Source organism: Periplaneta americana, chromosome 1, assembly GCF_040183065.1.
Source record: "Periplaneta americana isolate PAMFEO1 chromosome 1, P.americana_PAMFEO1_priV1, whole genome shotgun sequence".
NCBI lineage: Eukaryota > Metazoa > Arthropoda > Insecta > Blattodea > Blattidae > Periplaneta > Periplaneta americana.
This window is the reverse complement of record NC_091117.1, coordinates 167,419,896-167,442,225: the sequence shown is the minus strand read 5'-3', so window position 1 is coordinate 167,442,225 and position 22,330 is coordinate 167,419,896. Positions and strand designations below refer to the sequence as shown.

The window sequence follows — 22,330 nt, the reverse complement described above, 5'->3', positions numbered from 1 at the left end:
TACATACTGTATGCAACAAATAACACAACTGACACAATCATGGATTTATTTTGCCGCCAATTCAAGCAGTCACACTTTTGCAGGCAATTCAAGCAGTCTCATTCTAGGCTATCACTGCCACAAAACATATGACGCAACTTTCAAGCAATCTGATGTTCTCACAATTTATGAAGAGTGGAATAGTGCTGAGGACAGTAAAGTTACCGTGACTAATATCTTCGACCTTGCAAAGATTTTAAAATGGTGAAATTGTGACCTTATCTCCACCATTGTTAGGGGTAGAAGGAAGCCTCTGCTATTCTACTGCCATGCCAGTAATGAAACTATTTCACTCGGTAGTGTTATCCATCACTAACTGTGCAGTAACGGAAAATCATCGAAAGTTATAATATATGTATGGCCACATGCAGCAAAGTTGGTTAAAAATGTAACTATGGTTTACGAACCCAGAGTTAAAATGTAATTTCTGTGCACCATTCATAATCACCTATTTATTACTTAAACATGGCTAGCTGACACTTCATTTAATCAGAGTAAAGTCTGTGATGGTGCACTATTTCTACAAAATGACTAAAGGAAAGTATCCATTCTTCTGCAAAGATAACAGTCAACATCTAAAAAGACTGTACTTCGTTCTACATTGAAATAAATGTATCCTATATTTTCACGTTGCATTTGTTTGCCTTTGGGCATTATGTTTACAGGTTGCATTTCTTTGTTTTTCAGTTGTTAGGTTAGAATCATACAAAATGGAACATTAAAAGCGAAAATGATTATATCCCAAAGTGGGTCTGAAGTATTGACAGATTTCATTGCTAGATTTAAATATGGGGAATCTCTAATATGTTATATTAAAAAAAAAAAAACTGGAATATTCATAAAGGAAACGGATGAAGAAAATTAGTAGGAATGTGTGTACAATCCAGGGCCCAATTATACCAGGGAAGTATGTAATACCCTAAGATCCATCCATAACTTCTCTCAATGTCAACTTTGCCTGGCATTTTCATTCTCTAACTGCGTTATTAATATTAACATGAAATAAATCTAACTTGTTTAAGTTCTATGATGGATATTTAAAAAGAGAAACTGTGGAGAAATATAACTTTGGATGACCAGAATAAACTCAATACATTAAAGGGCTAAAAACAGGAAATTTTTTTAGGTAAAGCAGAAGCAAGGAATTTTTTCATTACCCTAATTTCCTTGCATTCCTCTGACACAGAATGAAATGAGTAGTTGGATTCCTTCACCAGAGACAAAAACTTCAGCTGGAGTGTAACAACTCACTACCCACATACTCCTTGTGTTGCAATCAAAATTATTACTGGAATTCTATAGCGCAACATTTCTTTCACTATTCACATTTGATCTTCCATGAATCACAACATTTCTCAAATGAGTTGATGTTTTTGTTTTTAACTAAGGTTGAGTTATTGGCAATAAAGCCATTAACTCTTCAACTCTCCAAATATTTCTCACAGGGGTTCCAATTTAGAAAACCAACTGATTATGACTACATAAGAAAAATTAACTACATACAAGTGGCATGCATGTATTGCTACACTGTAATTTGAAATAAATAAATCTCATATCTCTAAATTAAATTAAATTTTTCCTTTAAAAAAGCACGTTTTAATATTCCATATAGGAACAATACTACAATTTTCTAAGTATAGAGAGGTTTTTCTTTCCATACCCATGGAAAATTCACTCTCCTATGTAGCAGGCGAGAACATAATGGAAGCAGTAACAGACAGGCAGTCTAGATGTAGGAAATGCCTTCCTTCCACTTGCAAACATTCTTGCCACTGTCACAGAAAGTTCATGATGTTTGACTGAGTTCTTCCAGCTCTTCTATGGTTTGCGGATTTGATTTGTATGTGTTTTGTTTTAGCTTCCCCCAAAAATAAAAGACACAAGGGTTCAGAACTGATGGGCGTGCTGACCATAATTCACAATTAGCAATTCTGTTTTTACAAAATTACCATTGTATAAAAACTTACTGTTCTAATGATTATTTGTTTCCGACATCTGAACTTGAGAACAGTCAATGAATAACTGACTGCATTACACTTAGACAAAATTTTAATTCAAGAACAGGCATGTAGTCTATGAGTAACACGTACGAAACAGCTGTTCGCCTACCCCTATGCCTATTATTGTTCCCTTGTGTTACGAATCACACAGTTCTATGAATAACATGTGCAAAGCAGCTGTCCTTCCAACTACCTAGTACTATTTTCGAGTGGCATGAATTACTGCATTCTCGCCCACTACATGTCTGAGTGAATTCTCTGCAGGTAGGGAAAAAAAACTCCTCAGTAGATGACTAATTAGAACCTAGGTAGAAAACTATGTTCTGTTCATAAATTGTAATGTTAACTCCTAAACCCGACAATTTTTTTTTTCTGGTTCTTACATGTACAATAATATTAAGAAACTGATTGTCAATTTCTACACCTGACAAAGAGAAAATTCTTTCTGAATCTTATGCATACTGTTTACAAAAGAAGAATTCATACAAAAGAATGTGTTTATCTTCTATACAGAAAGCACAGATGTAAGCACCATATTTGCTAATGTATCAGACATGTAGGCACATAGTTCATACTCCTTTTTCCAGGACTTTTGGGGGAGGAAGGGGTGAGGAAGAAGATTATTTCAATACATTTCAGGATAAGATAGGCGAACACACACTAGCAGACTTTGGTCGATTAAAAGTTCACCTAAAATTTCATCTTTCGTCATATGGAATGCAGTTCATTTTAAGACAAATTTTAAGTAAGAAAAAAAAGTACACCTTACAGACTTGCAGACTTGTCAATCAATCCACACACAACTTCTAAAGTTAATTGAATGTTTCCTATACAGAATTCTAAATCTATTTTCTGTCTATCTCTTCCTTTTCCAATATCAGTCTTAAATAATTTGCTCAAATTTAATAAAAAATGTATTTCAATTCCACTGACAGCTATTCTTTACTTAAATTTAAGTTCCTATCAGTGAGAATCGTGAAGTAAGGAGGTTAACTCTGAATTTTCTATGACATCCCAGGATCCGACTAATTCCTACCCTACAATCTTATTTTCTGTAACATTTCACTCATTTACAAATACACTCACACTATCACAAAACGAACAAATCTCACTCATATTTACACACACTTCCTTGATTATGTACTTACAAAAAATTACAGTCCGTCATAGTAAAACTAGTAAGGCACTACATTCAGCAATATATTATGTAAAAAAAAAAAAAGCAAACAATTCACTAATAAGCAGCATATGTTAACACATAATGTGGATCATATGTTAACACACATGTGGGTTATACGCCCAACATCAATTTGTAGTGTTAAATAAGGGGAAAAAAATATTCTTATAAAACAAAGAGTGACCCATTTCCTTGATTTTGTTCCTCTTAACATCAGACATGTACTCTTAAGCAGGCCATCAATAACTAATACAGTACAAACTTACACACAAAACTGCTGTGTTTGAAATGTAATGTGGTATTATTACTTCAACAAAGACAAAATCAGTAACCAAATAGCAACATTTCATGTTTATTCTGAAGGAATAGTTAAGATGTTTTAAGTAAAATAACATATGTAATTCAAGACTAATGGCAGAAATCTCATTCTCTTCAGACATTCAAAATGACATGTACATGATTTTGTAAGAGTGTAGATCAGTTGTAGTGACAATTCCTCACAATTATTGCCTTCTAAATCTAGACACAATTAAGTAATCAATTTTTGTACTTGATAAAATCTTGATCTTTATTTAGAAATATTACGAACTGCTTATGAGACTAAGGATTGTACTCAGGAATGTCACTTCAACTTCACTTTCACTTAGATCTGACTTTAGTATGTAGAAAATGCATAAGTCACCTTTAGTCGTAATTTAGCCAAAAACTAGCAATATTCGAGATATGTGAAGACCAGCCTTACATCTCAGTTAGTGCTACAATTTGCCTTAACTAATGAGATACAGTACTTGTTTACTACGATAAAGTTAAATTTAAGGACTGAATTAGATTTAGATGATGGTGATTTCCAAGCATTAATGAATTATGCGTTCTGTGTCATAGTAGATTTGCTTCTCTATTTTAATATGTCTTACCTCCAGTTCTATTAATTTATTCTGGTTATATAGCCCTGAAGCGTAAATTTATAATTTTATTTATTTATATATATAATTTATTATTATTATAATTTTTTTTCAATTTATCAGAGCTTCCTCAAATTAGAGGCTGTCATTAGACAAAGCATATAAAACAAAAAAAGAACAAATAGCGGATGAAAGATAACAGAGTAAGAAAAATTATTATTATTATTATTATTATTATTATTACTACTACTATTATTATTATTATTTTTAATCTTAAAATCAATGAAGAACGAAGATTTTTTTTAATTGATTAACTTGTAAATGTTTATACAACATAGTAGTTTCTGAAAAAAAAAAAAAATCTACAATAGACTATGATTTTTTTCCCACCTTGGAATAAAAATGACAATCTTATTTTAATATATACTATTCAACATGAGGTTAAGATTCTAATTCTATTTTTATGAAATAAATATTATTAGTATTATTTATATTTTTTATGCTCTAAATTTCGTGCCATTTCTTCTTCTTGTCGAAACCTAGACGACGTTCAATTTCTTTTTTTCAACTACATCTTTATATTTGTAAGCAAGTTTTTTGATGTAGGCCTACACAATCTATGATTCCATTTCAATGGATATTTTTGAAACTAACAGGTTTGAAACAAAATGTAGTCAGCAATGAATGAATGATTTCTGCACTTCCTGCATGGAACAGATGTAGGCTGGAAGCACTATGTCATTATATGATGATGCCGAACACTAAGTTCACTTGCTTTTTACCTACATTTAACTTTGTCAAGGGAAAAATAGGAAAGATAAGTAATGTCTCTATGTACGGATCTGGCACTTTACTTTACATGACCTAACTTCTGACTTGAAGTCAACACAAAGTGAAGTTAAAGTGACATTCATGAATACGAGCCTAAATGTCTAAATTTCTTCTTCTTTTCCTGTTTTTCACATTAAAATTGGTAATTTAAGATACAATATTACGAGAATCTAATGACGAGAGTCTTCTTTCACATTTGCTTCTTATATTTTCGTCCAGTCTTTCAAGGTCACATTAGAAGTAATTCCAAGGACATTTTTCTAATTCTGAAGTTGCTCATGAAATGTTCTTTTACAAATTTGTTAATATTTAAATGTTCAAATAATTCCACTCATCTTTTCTTTGTTATCTCCCAACTTTAATCCTGACATATTTCTAATTTCCAAACGAAAATTTCACATTCATATATATTCCTTTCCCCTTTTAAGTTACATGAAAATATATATCCTCATTTTTTTTTAACCAAATTAAAGCTTGAAGAAATGTTTGGAGAACACTTCACTAACATTAAACACATTATGAAACAATATAATAAAGTACATAAGCAATGAAACTGACATTATAACAATAATATGTATACACACAGAACAAAGACCTCAACTCTCAACTGCGACACTTAAGTACAAAGGATTTCTGCATTTTAGAAAATCATAACATTTAATATTGTACAATAAAAAGTGTATGTATCAAAACGTCTTCTCCTTCAATATTTCAGACTTTTCTATTCCAGTGCTAGTATCACATCAACCTCAGAAATGTAAACTTTTGCTATAACAAAGCAGTACATAAAGATCATAAATAAATATAAAAGTAACATTCAATGGCATGAACTCTTCTTTGTATTGACAAGTGACCAACGCTGAAGAACCATATTGTTTTACTTGTAGAGATAAATTTAGAATCCTCAATTATAAGGCATTATCTCCAAAATGCAAAAATGATGTAAAAACATCAGATATGCAAAGATGTGTGATCAACTGTGGGAAGAGGAGTGTTGAAGAGAAATAATAAGCTGGAACAAATACTGGCACAGACCTGAAAGTTAAAAGAGGGCTGGAAAGGGACAGAAGAGAAGTCTTTTGTATTATGTCAAATTAAGCAATGATACACTCTTCATTAATATTATCCCAAGCTCTAATAACTAGAGAGCGGAATTTAGGCAAAAACCTATTTTTTTCCTTGATACATACAGGCTTGAGATTTAATATTTACATTTTTTTATGGAAATATAGGTATAAATAAAGGGGTTTTATAGTGTCTAAAAATGCATATTTCAACATAAGTGCCTATTTTTAGTTTTTTAAATTTCTGCATCTTTTTCGTAACTGTATACTATTTTTTCTTAACATCCTGCACTGTTCACATTCCAACACGGATAACAACTCCTTCCTAGCAGTGAACAACACAATAGAAAAGTACCTCTGGGCCACTCCTCATTCTTGCAATATATCAATCCTAAAATTCCAACTTTCAGTCGGCCTGGGTGGCATAGTCGATATAGCGCTGGCCTTCTGTGCTCGAGGTTGCGGGTTCGATCCCGGCCCAGGCCAATAGCATTTAAGTGTCAAATGTGACAGGCTAATGTCAGTAGATTTAGTGGCATGTAAAAGAACTCCTACAGGACAATTATTATTACTATTATTATTATAATATCTTCCTCTGTCTGTCAGCAATTTAATACAAACTCACTGGGTTGTACTCGAATAAGCATTCTCTTACATTCCAAGACAGAAACAACCCCTTCCTTTTTTCTCACCATTTGTAAGTACAGCAGTGAGCGACACAATAGGTGCTGATCATCCACTGTGAAGCAAACTATGGAAATATGATTGGTGAATGAAAAACATTATTATATTAGTGACATTCTTTAACAGAAAAATGTCTATTTTTTATTTTATAGAGCCTAAATAAAGAAGTTTAGGCGCCTAAAATGCCACTTTTTAGGGCCTAAAATTCTGCTCTCTACTAAGAACATATAACAAAACTGGTACTTATGTTAAAGAATCCTGAACTACAGAAGTTTTGAAATTTGTATCTCAAATAAGAATTCAGGTACCAATTATTCTCGCATACTTTCACGAAATAATAATAATAATAATAATAATAATAATAATAATAATAATCATGATGATATTATGATAATAATAATATAGTACACTGTAGAACAAAGTGAATTTTTTTTGCTAAATATTTTAAATTTGATAAAGTATCAAATTTAATATGAATCAGACGAATTTAAAATCTAGGAACAGTGATAATTCAAGGCACTACACTGAAATAATACAATTCAGGATGATATTATTGATCAGAAATACTGTCCTGCATTTTATTTATAATTTATTACTTATTAATGACTAGCTTAATATCAAAGGCGGACATCTGACCTTCAGATGAAATTTAGATAATGTGGATTCTTATACATTTCTTCATGCTTTTTTCAGTTATGGTGAAACTATATACAAACTCTAACACTACATTTATAAAAATAAATTGTTTTAAAATACTACAAAGAACACTGTGAAACAAAAAAGTGCCTCTAGATCAAAACTATGGAGACGACAGATGTCCGTCTTTGATATTACTTACTTACTTACAAATGGCTTTTAAGGAACCCGAAGGTTCATTGCCGCCCTCACATAAGCCCGCCATCGGTCCCTATCCTGTGCAAGATTAATCCAGTCTCTATCATCACACCCCACCTCCCTCAAATCCATTTTAATATTATCTTCCCATCTACGTCTCGGCCTCCCTAAAGGTCTTTTTCCCTCCGGTCTCCCAACTAACACTCTATATGCATTTCTGGATTCGCCCATACGTGCTACATGCCCTGTCCATCTCAAACGTCTGGATTTTAAGTTCCTAATTATGTTAGGTACGAAATGGAAATATAAATATTGGAGATTTATCCTTCGAAGAGGTGGAAAAATTCAAATATCTTGGAGCAACAGTAACAAATGTAAATGACACTCGGGAGGAAATTAAACGCAGAATAAATATGGGAAATGCGTGTTATTATTCGGTTGAGAAGCTCTTATCATCCAGTCTGCTGTCCAAAAATCTGAAAGTTAGAATTTATAAAACAGTTATATTACCGGTTCTTCTATATGGCTGTGAAACTTGGACTCTCACTCTGAGAGAGGAACATAGGTTAAGGGTGTTTGAGAATAAGGTGCTTAGGAAAATATTTGGGGCTAAGCGGGATGAAGTTACAGGAGAATGGAGAAAGTTACACAACACAGAACTGCACGCATTGTATTCTTCACCTGACATAATTAGGAACTTGAAATCCAGACGTTTGAGATGGGCAGGGCATGTAGCACGTATGGGCGAATCCAGAAATGCATATAGAGTGTTAGTTGGGAGACCGGAGGGGAAAAGACCTTTAGGGAGGCCGAGACGTAGATGGGAGGATAATATTAAAATGGATTTGAGGGAGGTGGGGTATGATGATAGAGACTGGCTTAATCTTGCACAGGATAGGGACCGATGGCGGGCTTATGTGAGGGCGGCAATGAACCTTCGGGTTCCTTAAAAGCCATTTGTAAGTAAGTAAGTAATTATGTTAGGTGAAGAATACAATGCGCGCAGTTCTGTGTTGTGTAACTTTCTCCATTCTCCTGTAGATTCATCCCACTTAGCCCCAAATATTTTTCTAAGCACCTTATTCTCAAACACCCTTAACCTATGTTCCTCTCTCAGAGTGAGTCCAAGTTTCACAACCATACACAATAACCGGTAATATAACTGTTTTATAAATTCTAACTTTCAGATTTTTGGACAGCAGACTGGATGATAAGAGCTTCTCAACCGAATAATAACACGCATTTCCCATATTTATTCTGCGTTTAATTTCCTCCCGAGTGTCATTTATAGTTGTTACTGTTGCTCCAAGGTATTTGAATTTTTCCACCTCTTCGAAGGATAAATCTCCAATTTTTATATTTCCATTTCGTACAATATTCTGGTCACGAGATATAATCATATACTTCGTCTTTTCGGGATTTACTTCCAAACCGATCGCTTTACTCGCTTCAAGTAAAATTTCCGTGTTTTCCCTAATCGTTTGTGTATTTTCTCCTAACATATTCACGTCATCTGCATAGACAAGAAGCTGATGTAACCCGTTCAATTCCAAACCCTCTCTGTTATCCTGAACTTTCCTAATGGCATATTCTAGAGCGAAATTAAAAAGTAAAGGTGATAGTGCATCTCCCTGCTTTAGCCCGCAGTGAATTGGAAAAGCATCAGATAGAAACTGACCTATACGGACTCTGCTGTATGTTTCACTGAGACACATTTTAATTAATCGAACTAGTTTCTTGGGAATACCAAATTCAATAAGAATATCATATAATACTTCCCTCTTAACCGAGTCATATGCCTTTTTGAAATCTATGAATAACTGATGTATTGTACCCTTATACTCCCATTTTTTCTCCATTATCTGTCGAATACAAAAAATCTGATCAATTGTCGATCTATTACGCTGAAAACCGCACTGATGATCCCCAACAATTTCATCTACGTATGGAGTTAATCTTCTCAAAAGAATATTGGACAAAATTTTGTACGACGTCAACAAAAGTGATATTCCTCGAAAGTTACCACAGTTGGTTTTGTCCCCCTTTTTAAAAATAGGTAGAATTATGGACTCCTTCCATTGTTCTGGTACAATTTCCTTTTCCCAAATAGCAACTACAAGTTTATAAATTTCGCTATATAATGCGAATTGATAATGCTTGATATTAAACTACTAATTTATTCCTTTATACTGGTGCACTTAAGCCATAGGGTCTTCTCTTATATCCCACCTTTACTAATGTGTCTACCATATTTACTCACAAATAAGACCCCATTGAATGTAAAACCTTTCCCAAAGTTTGGAAGGGTAAAAAGAAACTGCCTTGCATATGAACAGGATATTACAAAGCTACATTCCTTACACAGGCTGAGAGCTCGCCAAGACCAACATCAGTAACTCACCCCCTCCCACACCTAAATCACATTCATAGCCAGTGAGTGACCTTCACCCGTTTCTTTACTGGTTTCTTTTATTATGCTTTAGCTGATAGGGTTGCCATACATACTCATTTTTGAGGACATGACCTCATTTTGAGCAGAAGAATGACCGCCCACAAACAATTTTGGAAATTCATTGGTTTGTCCACAATTTAATTGAAAACAAAATTATCATTTTCGAAACTGAAGTCGCGCACATTGTCTTTTTTCATAGTATATTTAAGTTTTAAAAGACTGATTAAGTCATCATTAACTGGGGTAAGGTGTCCAGCCCATATTCTTAATAACTGCATTCAGCATTGAGACAGATTTGTTGCACACTAATTTGCACTAGTTGGTCTTGAAAGTTTACAACCATTTCTCAATCTATACTGTTCATGTCGAATCTTTGAAGGAATTTAGTGGCTTCGTAATATAAAATACCAACAGTTACTTTATCAACAGTAATCTCACTAGAGGTTTTGATTTATCTAGAGAAAATCAAAACTCGAGTGGGATTTAATTGACTATTACACGATTAGAAGAAAATATATGAAGATTAGAAGAAATAAAGTACTCTAATATAATAAAATATTGACTTACTAAAATTCTATTTCACTAAGGTTAATTACACCAAAACATTTGAACGGAGTCGCCATTTTTATTTGACTACCTATATGCGGTAAACAAATGACGATCGCAAAGCATGTTTTATAGTTCCATAAAGAATTTGCAGTTTGAAATGTTGGCAAACAAAGAAACAAATGGTAGGGAGGTGATAAAAACAGAAGAAAGTATATCAAGATTAGAAGAAATAAAGTACTCTAATATAATAAAATATTGACTTATTTAAAATTCTATTTCAGTAATGTTAGCTTCACCAAAACATTTGAATGGAGCCGCCAGTTTTAGTTGACTTCTATATGCAGTAAACAAATGACGATTGCAAAGCATGTCTTATAGTACCGTAGAGAATTTACAGTTTGAAATATTGGCAAACAAAGAAACAAATGCTAGGGAAGTGAAAAAAACAAATGCTAGGGAAGTAATAAAAATAAACAAATGCTAGGGAAGTGATAAAATTGTAGGATAAACAGCCGTGATTGGTTTAAACACGTCCTTTCGTACTGTTTTATTCGCCAAAAGTAGTATGACGTAGTAAATGTGTAATAGTCATAGTAAAACTCGCTGACTCTTTATTCCCAGCTGTTCAGAGACTTTTCCAAATGTTCCCTGCTTTACAATCTTTCTTTTTATCAAACAACAAACGCCCTGTTGCTCTGAAGAAATTTTTCGAAAGATTCTTTATATAAAGTGTATTTGTATCGTGCAGTCTATGGTCAGTGTGTTTCATTCCCACTTGAGTGAAGAAAGTGGGAGAAAAAAATAAAACCTTCATCCCATTGAAAGTGAAAGACATAATCGAGCAATTGGAAAATTATGGCCATAAAGATGAACATTTTATAACAATATTGAAACACTTTAAGAAGGATGCTTGAAGTACTTCAAGATGTGGATTCAACCACTAAGTGAATTTTCATGCTTTGAGTGACTGGATTTTGAAAACTTATCATGGGAAAGTGTGGAAGCCTACATCAGATTCTACTGATAAAGGTGTGCACACAAAAGACGCAAAATGCTTTGATCAGTATTGTAATTTGGAGAAATTTGCAGTTCTCTACAAAAATCAAGTGCCGACACAGAATAAATGGTTGAACTATATTGAGAACTGTAGAAGTGAGGAACAGTATTCAGAAATAATGAAGATTGCACAGTTTTTCTTTGTCATTCTGACACACAATGCTTCTGCTGAAAGGATATTTTTTTAATTAAAGCTCAAATAGAGAGGAATAGACTAAGTGATTATTCAGTGAGATCATTGCACTAGTGAAATTTAGTTTCAAGCATTTCACGTGCAACCTATTTTACTCATATTGGCTGAAAAATAAAGACATTATGAAAAAAAATCAGGTCCTCTGAAAAATAAGCATGATATACAAAAGTGTAAATGTAATTGCAAGGGTTTATAGTTATCATTGTAATTTTAATTTTGTTTCCAAAATATTTTGATTTAACTTAAATTCATAATGTCATATAAAAAATTTACAGCATGTTTTATATGCCATGGTAAAGCGCACAATTTCTTGTAATTAGTTACTAAATTAATAATAAAAATCCGTGGCACTACAGCCCACCAGCTGTTGGTCTCACATCCACATGCAGAAGCAGAAGTAGACGATCATCCAACCAGAATGGAGGTATTGTGTGGTTAGCATGATGATCCCCCCAACCATTATAGCTGGCTTTCGCAACTGGAGTTCGTTCCCCAAGTGCATCACGATGCTGGGTGGGCACCAGTCCCATACACTGGTCGAAATTTCATAAGAAACTTTCTTCCTCCATGAGGACTCGAACCAGCACACATTCCATAACGAAAGTCCTAAGAAGGATGCCTTAGACCACGACGCCACAGCGGGAGACTAAACACTAACAATGCTGACATGTTTAAAATGTTGCATAATGGCTAATATTGTTGAGAGACATGTCCTCATTTCCACATTTCAACACATGGCAACCTTAGGAGTGGAAATTAATGTTGTGCATGTTATTGTGAATATGAATACTGGTTACCATTCAAGCTGTACTAAAAGGTTTTATTTAAATTGAATATGATCATGTTCACAGATAAAATTGGTGTGTGGGACACAGGCTCTGAATTCTCTTTTAAATAAAAAATGATGATACTGGCAATATCTGAAGGGAAAACTAATGATGGCAGGGAAAAAAAAACTTTCCACTGAAGAAAATTGTAAAAATATCCCTTAGTGGCTAGAGAAGTGCTAATATGGATGCAGGAAACAAGAAAAAATGCTACTAGCATGTCTCATGATAACTTTCAAATGAAGGCGCACAAAATCGCGAAGTGTAAAGGAATTGGTGGACAAAAAATTAAAGCCAGCAGAGGCTGGGCTGGGCTGTCCACTCATGAGAAAAAATAATCTGAGTTTAAACATGTGTATGTCTTTGCACAAGCGGCCGTCAGAATATACCGGTAAGGTCACTAAATTTCTATCAGTTTGTGTTTTGGCAACAGCAGCAACACCAGTTTCTCCTGTCATAAATAGAAAACACTGATCAGATCACACCCATTTTCCTGACTTGACGAGGTGTTCAATAATAAGTGAAAAAGGAACTAAGAGCATACTGTAAAAATTACAGAGATGAAAGATTTAATAAAACTGGAATTTCGAGCACACTAGTTGGATTGAAAAATGATGCATTGTGGGTAACATTATACAAATTCTGATCCTGAAATCAGCAATGATGGCAGCAATAACTGATCACAATAACCATGAAATGATGATAGCAGTAATGACGGCACCCATGAGAATGACAACAAATGAAACCTAATAGGTAGACGAAACTTATTTTGAAACAACCTAGCTTCAAAATTATTCATTCATCCATTCATTCAGTGTTCTGCCCAAGAGCAGGTCTTTCAACTGCAAACCCAGCTTTCTTCAATCTTTCCTATTTTCTGCCTTCCTCTTTGTCTCCTCATATGAACCATGTATCTTAATGTCGTCTATCATCTGAGTTCATCTGATATTTTCTTCTACCCCTAACTCTTCTCCCATTCACCAATCCTTCCAGAGCATCCTTCAGTAGGCAGTTTCCTCTCAGCCAGTGACCTAACCAATTCCTTCTCCTCTTCCTAATCAGTTTCAGCATCATTCTTTCTTCACCCACTCTTTGAAACACAGGTTCATTTCTTATTCTGTCTGTCCACTTCACACGCTCCATTCTCCTCCATATCCACATTTCAAATACTTCTATTCGCTTCTCTTTACTTCTATGTTTGTGCTCCATACAATGCCACTTCACTAGTCTCTTCCTTAGTTCTTTTTCCTGAGATCTGCAGAAGATGCTCTTCAAAATTATATAGGATCTTATATATCGATAAATAATTGCATTTTTGTGTGTGAAATATATTTAAAATTCTCAAGCATGTTGTAAAAAAAAAAAAGAAACGCACGCACACGCATACACACACACACAGTTCCCTCCCCCTTGACATTTCAAAATAATTGATGCAGTGAAGTTGCACAATACTTTTCATAAAAGGATATTGTAACTACAACCAGGATTTATAGGCACTATAAACTAAAAATGACATTACTGTATCTAGGTAGGCATGGTGTACATTATAGTTGAGAAAACATTGTTTATGTTACAAAGATTAAGGCTGGTATTCATAGTCGACACTTTATATCACCACTTTGCAAAGTGACACTTTTGACGAAAGTGGCTCTTTCATATTAGTGCTATTCATAGACGATTGAAGAAGTGCACTTTACAAAGTGTTACTTTACGTCAGCAAAGTGTAGAATTACAATTTGGTTGGTAACAGAAGTCCCACAATGCCTTTCAAAACAAGTGAACAAACAATAACAAATTAATATGAACCCACAGATTATAATGCTTGTAATTTGAGTTGGGAGCCAAATTTATCGCACAAGAAATGAAATATATATTTAAACTTGTTTTATTTCAGTTTCTAGTTTTCGCTGCCGATAGTTTAGCTTATTTCAGTCAGTTCAGATACACAATATATTAATTTTATTAAATAGGTAGTGGTACTGCTGGTGAAATTAGGTTATGTTTTGTACAGTAAATAGCTGATCCATTGATTTATATATTTAGATTAGATTTTGTACATATCTTTCTCATTGATTTATATTGTTAAGTTAGGTTTTGTATGTATCAGTTCCACTGATTTATATAGTTAGATTAGATTTTGTACCTACATATATTCTATTGGTTTATATAGTTAGGTTAAGTTGGACTGAGTAAGTTACGTTTTGTGTATCCTATTTCATTTATATCGTTAGGTTAGTTTTTTTACGTACCTGCTTCATTGATATATCGTTTTATTCCCTTTATTTTCACTTTTGTCTTTTTCGTGAATAGTGAATAGAAGTCAAGAGAATGAAATAAACACATTAGACCTATTGCTATTACTATTATTATTATTATTATTACTATTTTCTCTCTTTCTCTCTTGTTTCCATTATTGGCTGCTCTTCAGGAATATTTTTAATGCAAATTCTTCTACAATGCAAAACAAATTAGGCCTAATGGTATGAGATCTCTTTTTATGGTGAGGTTATGACTGCACATGAACTAGAGACAGTATCTCAGCAAAAGCAGCCATATCATATGTATTGTTTACCGGCATGAAAATATATATTATCGAAATAATGATTATATGAACATCGAGATAAATCTCATCTCAAAATACAGGTAGTCAACAAAAATGAAAATCGTTTAAACCCAATATAATTACGAATCTGCTTAGTAAGCAGGCACGTGAGATCTCGCAATGCTAATTTAAGATGGTTACGCTTACATTAGATTGAAGTTAGTTTCATATTATTTAAGTTAAAAAATTCGTTTCCATAATAAAAAATAGGTCATATAGGAATATCTACCTACATATCACTTCATCGAATTGAGATTATAAATATACGAATGTTACTACAGATATACCTGAACTATAATATTATAGATATTAATGTACAGTACATATCTATAGCATAGAATTTTAATGCAGTCAATAGCTGTATTATTGTAGGCACTGGCAAACCTCCATTATTCGTTTTTGTCAACTGGTCATCGAAAAGATGAGCAATCTCAATAACAGTTTTTTTATCAAATCGGAACCGTTTTTTTAAATTCTATATCATTATAAAATTCCAGGGGATTGTCTTTAGGCCTATCCCTAATGTAGCGCTTTCGTACATTGTCCACTAATTGTGCCATTTCTTCCGCATGTTCTAATAAATAATTTGACAACTTCCAAGACGTCTGCCATTTTTCTACAAAGTGACACTTTTGGCTCAAAGTGTGGTCGGAAGTACACTTTCATCCAAAGTGACCCTTTGCACCAAAGTGTCGACTGTGCAACGGAAAAGTGATACTTTGCATCTTCCAAAGGACACTTTAATCGAAAGTGTCGACTATGAATACCAGCCTAAATCTTTCAGTAATCACCTACCGAACCATGTGTTGAGCACATTACACGTGCAAGCTACAGTTACAGATGCTGCACTTAAATTTGTCTTCTTTAAAGGCTTCTATGACTGAACATACTATGCACTGCTTCCACATCACACTCATATAGTGTCAATCAGTTTTATTTGTACAGGTGAAAATATGTAACAAATCTGGTGATAAAAGACATATGAAATGAAAGTAATTATAGTGTATTTCTCTTTGAAAATTCCGTTCAGTAGCATTATGAATACAAATAAAATAAAAAATAAACTCGATATATATTATAAATATGGAAATAAACAAAATTTAACAAAAAACAGAGTTTCTTTACCTGTTATTTGTATTCGTATATTTAGTAACACAATTAAATAACTATACATAAATAACATAAACAATTACGTTTTAATATCTGGTTGCATATCCTCTGGCTTGATTACTGTGTGGCATCTTCAATGCATGAAATTTACCGTTTTACATTACTCCAGAGTGAACTTTCGCCATTCTTTCATTACAACAGTTTTGAGGTGTTCTTTGGACGAAATTGTATTCTTATGTACATTTTTCTTCTGCACCACAAATGCTCAATGGATTCAGATCGGGGGAATGAGGAGTATGGAGTTACTTCTGGATGCTCCATATCAACCAGTGCTTGTTTATTTTGGCAGTATGTTTGCTGTCATTGTCTTGTTGGAAAATATAGACACACAGCAAACCCATTTTTATTCCACTGTCCTTTACATCATTTTTCAAGATGTTATTATAGACCACTTTGTCCATAATTTCATTAATGAAGTCAGGTTACCCATGCATTCTGAGGACATACAGCCCCAAATCATTGTGGAGCCACCTCCATGTTGCACAGTGGGAAGAGTGTTATCCACTCTGTCGGCCTCATTCTTCTTTCTTCGTACTCTATGGGTACCATCGAGTCCAAAAAGATTAATTCTGGTCTCATACAACCAAGTAACACTAGCCCAAAATTCTTGCTCCTTATTTACTTGAGCTTTAGCAAATTTAATTCTTAAAGCTCTATTTTTCCTACTTACAAAGTACATCTTTCTTATCCTTCTAGTATGAAATCCATATCTATTTAGGACATGCCACACCATTGATTCACTAACAGTCTTCCTTGTGTTTTTGTCATGACAGGACAGAATTTCGGCACACTTAACCATGGATTTGATTTTATCTGTCTTATGACAAAATGTTCTTCCCTCTCATTTATTTTTTTCTTTACCTATGTTCTTAGTTCCTTCGACTTGCCCATTCTGAACAGAACTGACTGCTGAAGCAAAACAAACCCTAGAGCATGGGGTGTGCACTGTTTACATTGCACTCGCTGTTACCATTTAGGCATGGCACTCCCGAATATGTCAACATTACTCAAGTGTACGAATATAAATGACATACTTTTATACTTTCAAAATAACTTGTTTATTAATATTTTTGTTATTTAGGAATTAGAATAAAAACTGCTTGTAAATTAACTTTCTAAGAAATGGTTTTAAAGCACAGTACATAGTATTCAAGTATAATTATTTTGTACAAAATGTTGTTATTCGTTTAAATTAGATATGAAAGAATAAGAAGGATGGACACTGTATATCCAGAAATATTTTATATCAGGAGTGTATGGGGGCATGGTTAAATATATACAAAGTACCAATACTACTTAATAATGCCTATAAGTCCGGGGTAGAATGGCAAGATAAGAATGTAATATTCTTCTTAAATGGTTGTTCACCGCAAGTAGTGGCATAAAAAGCTGATTAATGAAATACAAGTGTTTTCAGTCAACTGTCTGAAGACAGGTCTAAACCTCACAAGTGATACCAATACGGCACCACTTACGAGGCAACTAAGTCAGGAGATAATAGGGTAGGATGGCTAGTTCCTTTTCCCCTCCATTGCATACATAGCTTACTAGCTACATATTACACTAATCAGACTTCAGATGTATGAAATATAATTCTAACACAATATTCCAATAATTTGAATTAAATAAAAATAAAATAATGAAGCATAATATATGCTTTTATACAATATTTACAATAGCATGCTAACGTCCTAAGGATCTCTAGAATTAGTATCAAATAATTTTCACTACTTTGTAGTTATTTACAAATTACACTTATAAGCAAATTCCAATAGAGATGGTTAGAAGCAAAGGGGTGTAAGTGACATTTCTAAAAAAATTATGTAAGTGCCTCCAGAGTAAACTAAAGCATTTAAAATTTCAGTGACAAAGGGATATATTTTTTAACATCACATATTAACATTTAAAATTAAAACTTCATGGAATTTACAAAAGCTTAGTAACTTTTAATCACATTTTCTCGAAAGTAACTAAAGTGCACTTACATCCCTTTGCTTCTGACCGCCTAAATTGTGTTACGTAAAAAAGGTGAATAAAAGTTATGCTACATATGTAACAACATTTATATGTGAAATTAATGTAAATACTGAAAGGTAGGAATTGTACAAACCTCAGACTGTCCACTTTCATGGGCAGGACTGCTGTTTTCTCCCTGAGAAGCACTGCTGCCACCTTTGGCAACCGATAACCTCTTTGAACCACGAAGGGGTGCTGCTTTGCTCTCTCCATCAACAGACGGTTTAGGTGTTGTTGCTGCCTTTGGGCTACCTAATATTTTCATTAATAAAGAACATATACATAAATTACAGTAATTTGTTACATAAAAAACTGAAATTTAAATTTTAGTCAGTCACTTAACAACATTACATAAACCACTAGATTATTTATCTAGCATGACAGAATGATAATAGCAAGATGGTACTAGGCAAGATGAGGCTGATGATAAAAAAAAAAAACACACACACACACACCCGCATGCTTGCTGTGACAATTTCACTTTATCTGTAAAACCATGACAGTGGGGGGGAATACGTAATAATCATGGATATAATTCAGTGTACTCCACAAGAAACGAATTGGTCATCCCAAATTTGCTACTGACAGACAACATTCAATAGATGTAATTGCGAAAATGATGGCCAACCCTACCTAAAAGGTCAGTGTGCTATGTGGCTGGAGAAAGTGGTATCAGTAGAGAATACGTTTTCAGAATATTGAAATCTGTACGTTTTTACCCCTATAAATTTCAGCATTTACACACAATGCAAGAAGATCCATTCTAGAGGCGAACATACTGCAACTGAATCACAAAGCGTTTGGATACTGATCGATCCTTTCTTCAGCATATTTTGTTCAGTGATGAGTGTTCAGTGGATGGGAACGCTCAAACACATAATGCGCTATACTGGTAAAAAGTAGAGATGGGTAAAAAATAACACAACAGTTATTTTGGAACTGTTCCGGTCTTGGAACTGTTGCAAAAATGAACAGTAGGTTGGAACCTCCTGTTCCGAAATAACACTGTTCCGACTCCAAGCTGCTCACTCGTCCAGCTGTTGCGGGTCCGCAGTACTGCGTTGCGCAAGGCATGTTCCGACTCCGAGACAACAGAGAACAGTCGGAACTTGTTCCGTTGAACCATGATAGCTCCGGCTATACTGTTCTCGTTGTTCTTTATGTAGTACTTGGAACTCTCACGTGGATGGATGGGGAAGCATGGAAATTGAAATCCTTGGAGTATGATCATAAGCAGGGAACGGATTTATATGGACTAAAAATATATGAAATATGTAAATATATATGTAGTTATTTTTACCAAAATATGGAATTAAATATGGATTTTTACCAAAATATGGAATTAAATATGGACTTAAAATTATAAAAAAATGACTATGTACGTTAAATATTGGTACATTTTAATCAAACTAAACAAAAAATATAATGGACGTACCTTATCTTCCAATGTAGTTTCAACAAAACACAATTTTTATTGTCTGTTACCATAACAATAGGTTACAAACATTTCTTTCAAGTGCTGAAAAGTGAATCTTCTTCTATTGTCTCTGAGGATAGATTTATACTGACTAAAAGAGCGTTCGACGTCACAAGAAGTAACTGGTACATAATTCAATTTCACAATGTCTGCTGGGGATAAGTCCAAGTTAATCTTCACTGTTGATTCACCACTCATCACAGCAACAACCTTTTGTAGTTCTTCATATCCAGGGTTTTTTGAAAGTACAGTGTCCACCTTAGCTCTTACTGCATCTGCAACTTTACCTCTACCACGATTCAGTTCTTCCACAGTACTATTTATAATTTCAAAACTTTCAGATAGTGAAAGGTGCCTATTTTGGAGACTTTTGAGCGTTTTTATGATGCATGAAAATGTATGCTGAATGTGAGCTAAGTCATTCTTCACACTTATGTCACAGGTAACTGTTTTCGCAGTATCAATTGAGACTGCATCTTCAGAGTCCAATGCAAGGAGAACATTGTTAATAGAGTCTATATGTTCGGCATAATATTCAACTGCTTCTAGCCATGTACCCCATCTAGTTAAAATTGGCTTTGGTGGCAATGGAATTTCAGGGTACATTTCTTTCAACACGTTAACTCTACTGGGAGCTTTGAGAAATACTTTTTTCACTGATGAAATCAACAAATCTACTTTAGGGAAATTGTCTCTGACCACTTCTGCCACACGATGAAATGCATGCGCCACACAAGTAAAATGAGTCAATTTAGGATATACACCAGATAATGCTTGTCCAGCTTTGACCATATAAGGGGCAGCATCGCTAATAAAGAATAACACATTATCGTACATAATACCCTTTGGCCACAGGATACCCATAGCTTCGTTGAACAGTTTAACTATAGTTTTGTTATTGCACTTTTCTAGAACATCCCAATGTAAAAGAATTCGTTCAGAATATTGTTCACTTAACAAACCGATAACTACATTACCAACAAGTCTACCTTCTTTGTCGGGAGTCTCATCAATGGAAACCCAAATTGAACTATCTTTAATTTCATCTCTTATCTTCTGTATTGTCTCATCGTAGATGGATGGAGCATACGTCTTCCTAAGTGTTGACTCATCCGGGATTGTATGTTGAGTATATTTTTCAAGGAATTCCCTGAAGACCTTATTCTTTAGTTTGTAGAGAGGAATATCAGCAGAGATGAGAGAACGGCACAGGTCGATGTTAAACTCAGATCTTACATTCGATGTTGTTGGTTGTGTTAAAAACAATTGTCTCTGCTTGGAATTTAGTTGTTTGTTGGCCTGATGTTTACTAGTTGTAATGTGTTGTTGCACCAGGAACTTTTGTGTAGATGATACTGCACACTGACACAAATTACAAAATAATATTTTATTGTCAGTTGATAAACCATCTTCTTTAAATTCTGAAATGTAACTTGTTAGTTTTGATTTTAAATTGACTGAATGACGTACTTTTGGCATATTTACCGTCTTTATAGTATGATTTACAAAACTGAACCTATGTGTACTCTGACTGGCATTTAACTGTTGAGCTGCACAACTGAAGTCTGTTAAAAATTTTAAATTAAATTAATACAGTTTTGTAACTTACTTTCCCATTGTTGATAGGACTGCTAATTTTCAAATAACTCTGATGTTAAAGGGATTACTGAACATGTGTTTAAATCTCTATTGTTGAAATGTATTTTTAAAAGTTAATGGAATTTTGTTTTGTTTTATTGTTAAACCTAATATAATATGGACTGTTTTATATGAAATATGGAAAATATATGGAAATTAACGAAAATATGTACTAAACTCTAAAATATGGAAAAATATGGAAAATAAAAGTAGGATTTTTCAACCCTACACATTGTGAAACATAAAGATAATGCAAAATATAAATTATATTAGCTTTATAAGTAAATATGTATTTACATATAAATCCTTTCCCTGATCATAAGTAATGACAGAGAGCGAGGTGTGATGCGAAGTTTAAATTATTACACTTTGGTACAGATGCGTTTCTAACATTTTACTAAGTGTGGGAATTTCAAGTGTCACTACTGCTAATGTATAAATATATACAGTAGTTATATATTTTTATTATGTATCAATTTATAATGTAATTATTATTATCATAAGTAAGCATTAAGAAACATAAAAATAAAAATTAACAATTTTAGTTTTTTTTTTTTACTACGGAACACGGAGAACAAAAATTACATACTACACGTTTTAAATGACATGTTAAATTTTTTAGTTGGTTACCGTGTCTTCATGACTTCATATACCAATTAGTGTTGCAATCTGACCTTGTATTCAACAGCTGTTTATCTAATAAACACGAAGCTTCTGTCCGCATACACAACAAGTTTCCAAACAGATTCGAATGTGCGTCGGAATGTCATCTATTGAGAAGCATGTGTGCTATGTCATGCCGATAACGTATTTTAAGAG

General features: G+C 33.6%; 1 protein-coding gene across 1 annotated transcript in view; it reads right to left on the bottom strand.

Annotated features, from left to right (window-relative positions):
* The window catches only part of LOC138703635 (PC4 and SFRS1-interacting protein-like), a 103,045-nt gene that overhangs the window by 58,810 nt on the left and 21,905 nt on the right, over positions 1–22,330 (bottom strand). Inside the window, exon 7 of the mRNA XM_069831691.1 lies at positions 18,491–18,648. Coding sequence (XP_069687792.1) covers positions 18,491–18,648 — 158 coding nt within the window. The remainder of the gene's footprint in view (positions 1–18,490; positions 18,649–22,330) is intronic.